The sequence below is a fragment of the Myotis brandtii genome, unplaced genomic scaffold, assembly GCF_000412655.1.
Source record: "Myotis brandtii unplaced genomic scaffold, ASM41265v1 scaffold680, whole genome shotgun sequence".
Taxonomy (NCBI): domain Eukaryota; kingdom Metazoa; phylum Chordata; class Mammalia; order Chiroptera; family Vespertilionidae; genus Myotis; species Myotis brandtii.
In genome coordinates, this window is record NW_005370658.1 from 198,216 (window position 1) to 203,097 (window position 4,882).

Consider the following 4,882-nt stretch of genomic DNA (forward strand, 5'->3'; position numbering starts at 1 on the left):
TATTCCCGGAGGGAATAAAAATTACCGGCCTGGTAGATTCTGGAGCTGATGTAACTATAGTTTCTACTTTGCACTGGCCTCAACCTTGGCCGGTACACAAGATAAATGCAACCTTTACAGGTTTAGGGACCCTCACTGAAATTTTACAAAGCTCTAATAAACTTGAATGTCAGGGGCCTGAAGGACAAAAGGGCCAAATTCAGCCATATGTCGCCTCCATTGCACTATCTTTGTGGGGAAAAGATCTTTTACAACAATGGGGGGCTACAATTACTATACCTTCTCTACAGAAAGGCCATAGACAAATGATTTTTCAAGCTGGCACCAGTGTTCAGGACCAAAATTTATAAAGGGGGCCACTCCAAAGCGCTTCGCCCTACCATTAAAATGGAAAGCAACTAAACCAGTATAGGTAGAGCAGTGGCCCCTAACAAGAGAGAAGTTAGAAGCGCTTCAAATCATTATTAAAGAACAGATACAACTAGGGCATATAGAAACTAGCTCTAGTCCATGGAATTCCCCTGTCTTTGTTATAAAGAAAAAATCAGGTAAATGGAGGATGCTTACTGATTTAAGACAGATTAATGAGATTATTGAGCCTATGGGAACTTTACAACCTGGAATTCCAAATCCAGCATTAATTCCTAAAAATTGGCATCTGATAATTATTGATTTAAAAGACTATTTTTATACAATCCCTTTACAACCTCAGGATTGTGACAAATTTGCTTTTACGGTCCCTTCATTAAATAACAGCCAACCTTAAATAGTCCTACTATGTGTCAAGCTTATGTTCATCAACCTTTACAAATACTAAGGCAGATGTTTGCTACAGGCATTTGTCACCATTACATGGATGATATCTTATTAGCACATAAAGAAAAACCTGAGGTCAAATTTTTAAATTTGAATACAGATGCAGTGTCAGCTGCTAAAACACATTGGGACATAAAAAGGAGGTCCCGGTAGAACAACCTATCATGTACCAAGATGTTACTACTAATCAATGGTACCCGACTACTGTTTTTTTAAAAAAATATATTTTATTGATTTTTTACAGAGAGGAAGGGAGAGAGATAGAGAGTTAGAAACATTGATGAGAGAGAAACACTGATCTGCTGCCTCCTGCACATCTCCCACTGGGGATGTGCCCACAACCCAGGTACATGCCCTTGACCGGAATCGAACCTGGGACCTTTCAGTCCGCAGGCCACACTCTATCCACTGAGCCAAACCGGTTTTGGCCCGACTACCGTTTTAAGGTGGGGTCGAGGCTATACTTATGTTTCCACAGGAACTAAGAAGTTCTGGATTCCTGATAAAAGAATCAAGTTAAGGCATGGTGAGCAAGAGGAAGTGTGCCGAAGCAGGACTAGAAGACCGGTTTGCGCAGCTAACCACCCAGAGAGGACAAACACATGGGGACAGGTGAAGCGCCTATGCCAGGAAGGGGAACATCTTGTGACTGACCATGGAAGGCCCTGTAATTAATGACTCTAATTGGATGCCTGGACTTTTTAAAGATCGTGGGCCTATGAAACCAGATGAAGAAGGGACAAGAATGTACAACTATTCGACAGGAGTTACTGGAATGCCTGTGTGCCTGGGACTGGGTAATCATTGTTTGCAATTGGGTTATAAAGCCTAGTTGAGTGTGGCTAAAAACACCACTAATCCTTGAAAGGACCAGTCCAATGGACTCAAAGTACTGGGGAAATATCTTATTTTAATTGTACCTTGTTAACTTGTGTAAATATCTCTGTACCTTTTAATCACAGTAGAGAGAGCTTGTATCTATTTCGAGCCAGAACAGGAGTATAGTTACCTGTACAGATGGATCGACTATGGCAGGAAAGTTCTCTAGCTGGAGTTCTTCAAGCCATTGTGTAAGGAATATTGAAGAGGTCAAGAAGGTTTATTGGCATGCTAATCGCTGTAATTCTTGGGTTAATTACAATAACAGCCACTGCTGCAGCAGCTGGGGTAGCAGTACAGCGATCAGTCCAAACTGCTACTTTTGTTCAAGACTGGCACAAAGATTCAGAATGGTTATGGAGTTCTCAACGGAAAATTGATAGTCAAATCAATGAACAATTAGCCGATCTTGAACCATCAGTAGCTTTATTAGGGGACCAAATAGTTAGCCTGCAAAGGCGATTACAGTTAAAGTGTGATTGGAACCATACTGGTTTATGTGTCACCCCTGTACCTTATAATGAAACAGCCTTGCTATCTTCTCTGTCATGATTCAAACCTGCAGCAAAACTAAAAAGGGGGAAATTGTAGCTGGACAAGTGGAATGAAGTTAACTAGAAGAGGACGCTTTGCCAAGAAAAGGCGGGGGCCTGCAAGCGGGCCACGTCAGAACAAAGACTTGCAAGCAAGACTTATTGTTCAGAGGCAGAATTTCCTTGAGGTGATAAATAGTCCATGAGGGCATGGAAAGTTCAAGGGAGGGTACACTGCTGCAGGTGGAAAGGGTCTTTGTATAACATAGGAAATTAATAGTGTAATGTATAACTTAGCTCTGATGATCTCATAAGCATACCTGTTAATCATTGTCACTTGCTGTACTCCATTGTTATTTGCTGTACTCCCCAGATAAAAGCCATGAGGGCTTTGGGGGCTTTGCTACACGCCTGAGCCAGCGGTAGCCCTCTGCTTCTCTAAACTTAATCCTGCACGCCAAGCTCATCTCAGTGTCACCGTTCACAAAGAACATCAATAAATGTAGCTGACGTGACAAGAAAAGCAAAAATTGCAAAGATTTAGGGGGAAGAGTATTGCCAGGGAGGGGGAAAGCATGTGCCAAGGCCAAAAGGCCTGATGGAATGTAACCGGAACTCAGATTCTGCTGCCTGCTGCCACGAAAGTCAAATTTGTGAGATAGATGCTGGTGAAAAAAGAAAGAGGTTTATTCAAGTGTTAGCCACCTGAGAAGATAGGGACTCTTGTTTTTTTGTTTTGTTTTTTTATTGCTTAAAGTATTACAAAGGATATTACATATGTGTCCTTTTTGGGACTCTTGTTGAAAAGCCCATCTCCACATCTCAGAGCGGGCTGAGGTTTTTAAAAGTATTTTTTAAATATATTTTACTGATTTTTTTACAGAGAGGAAGAGAGAGGGATAGAGAGTTAGAAACATCGATCAGCTGCCTCTTGCACACCCCCCACTGGGGATATGCCCGCAACCAAGGTACATGCCCTTGGCCGGAATCGAACCTGGGACCCTTCAGTCCCCAGGCCTACGTTCTATCCACTGAGCCAAACCGGTTAGGGCTGGCTGAGGTTTTTATAAGGAGGGAGAGGGAAAGCAGGACAAAGAGCTCAAGGGGCTGGGGTTGAAAAGTTCTCTCCTGGAAGACCAGCAGAGTCCATTCTGATAAGAACCTCAAAACTGGTCGAGTGATGGTCTGGTGAGCATGATCCTGGTTTTACCACTGAAGGTCGGCAATCCTCCTAGAGCTGGGATGACTGTAGGCCAGAGTCTGTATCTTCTGAGGTTAGTCCCTCTGATTCTTTTCGTTGTTGTTACTGTTAATCCTCACCTGAAGATAGGTTCTTCCATTGCTTTTCAGAGAGAGTGGAAGGGAGGGAGGGAAAGAGAGAGAGAGACAGAAAGAGAGAGAGAGAGTATTCAATGTGAGAGAGTTCCTAGGATTATTTTACAAACATGCTGTTTACCTACAAGTTACATATTAGTCCAGTCACCATCTGCAGAAACAATGTCAAAAGAATGGTGGGGTGGGTTACAGTTGATCATTGTTGCAAGAAGAATGAAAGAGGCCAGTGTTCTGTGATGGAGGTTTGGTGAGTTAAGGCCTGTCGCATAGAGGCTAGGGAGAAGTCAAAGAAACCTGTAAAACGGGGAGTGTAAGTGCTCTCCGTAAGTTGTAGTTGTTTTAAAAGTGATCACGCTCCTTGTTTTTATTCCTCGAGCTAGCCCAGTGCCAGGGGCTTTAAGTATTGTTATTATGCTAATCATGTCATTTAATTTACCAACTGACAGACCTGCTGGTCAGGTGTCACTGTGCCGGCCTGACAGGCTCATGATCATGTCCCTGAAGATGAATCAGTGTCTGAGGGTGGGCACAAAGGGTGTGGTGCCACAGTTTTAACTGGCACAGGTGGGAGGTGTCAGTTTGCAGTCTCTCTGGGTCACTCCCCGGCTGTGTGAGCTGGGAAGGGTGGCTTGCTCTTTCTAGATCTCAGTGTCCCCACCTGGGGCTAATGGGGTCATCCATGGGAGGCACCTGGCACAGAAGCACAACCCTGCAAACATGAACTGTTGCTCCACCGGTGCGGCTCAGTGGTTGAGCATCGGCCCATGAACCCAGAGGTTATCAGTTTGATTTCCTCATGGCACAGACAGGTTGTGGGCTCCATCCCCAGTAGGGGGCATGCAGGAGGCAGCTGATTAATGTTTCTCTCACATCGATGTTTCTATCCTCTCCCTCTGTCTCTAAAATCAACTTAACAACATTAAAAACAACAACAACGAACTGTTGCTGTCAGTGTTTTTAGCCTCCTCCCTCCCTAGAGGAGGGTCTAGGGGTACATAGGTTCCCCCCAAACACATACACCTGACCCTCCATCCCTAGACGCAGAGGACTCCATCCTTGGCCCATGGGGAAAGTGGCGCTGTCTGTGCGACCTGGGCACGCAGGAGCGCAGCCGCGAGGTGCTGGGCACAGCGCCAGACCCGGTGTTCATGGACCGCGAGGACCTGGTGCAGGTGCTGCCCTGCCGGCAACGCGATTGTTCATCCTGCAAGCCAATGGACTGCGACTGGAGGCCCTGAGTCCGGGTCAGAGGCGGGCCCGGAGGAGGTGGACCGGGTGGGCTGGAAGTCCCCAGGGTGGGCGGGAAGAAAGGAGGAACG

At 45.3% G+C, this 4,882-nt stretch overlaps 1 protein-coding gene and 1 long non-coding RNA gene across 2 annotated transcripts in view; one reads left to right on the forward strand and one right to left on the reverse strand.

Moving 5' to 3' along the window:
- LOC102244400 overlaps nucleotides 1–1,359 on the reverse strand; it is a 3,332-nt gene extending 1,973 nt beyond the window's left edge. The window contains exons 1-2 of the long non-coding RNA XR_314462.2: nucleotides 1,293–1,359; nucleotides 1,014–1,017 (exon numbers count right to left, since the gene is read on the reverse strand). This is a non-coding gene — a long non-coding RNA (uncharacterized LOC102244400). The remainder of the gene's footprint in view (nucleotides 1–1,013; nucleotides 1,018–1,292) is intronic.
- Nucleotides 1–4,882, forward strand: part of RNASEH2A (ribonuclease H2, subunit A) — a 13,557-nt gene that overhangs the window by 2,736 nt on the left and 5,939 nt on the right. The window contains exons 2-3 of the mRNA XM_014529445.1: nucleotides 1,295–1,613; nucleotides 4,602–4,807. Of these exons, the coding sequence (XP_014384931.1) occupies nucleotides 1,545–1,613; nucleotides 4,602–4,807 (275 nt within the window). The 5' untranslated portion in view covers nucleotides 1,295–1,544. The remainder of the gene's footprint in view (nucleotides 1–1,294; nucleotides 1,614–4,601; nucleotides 4,808–4,882) is intronic.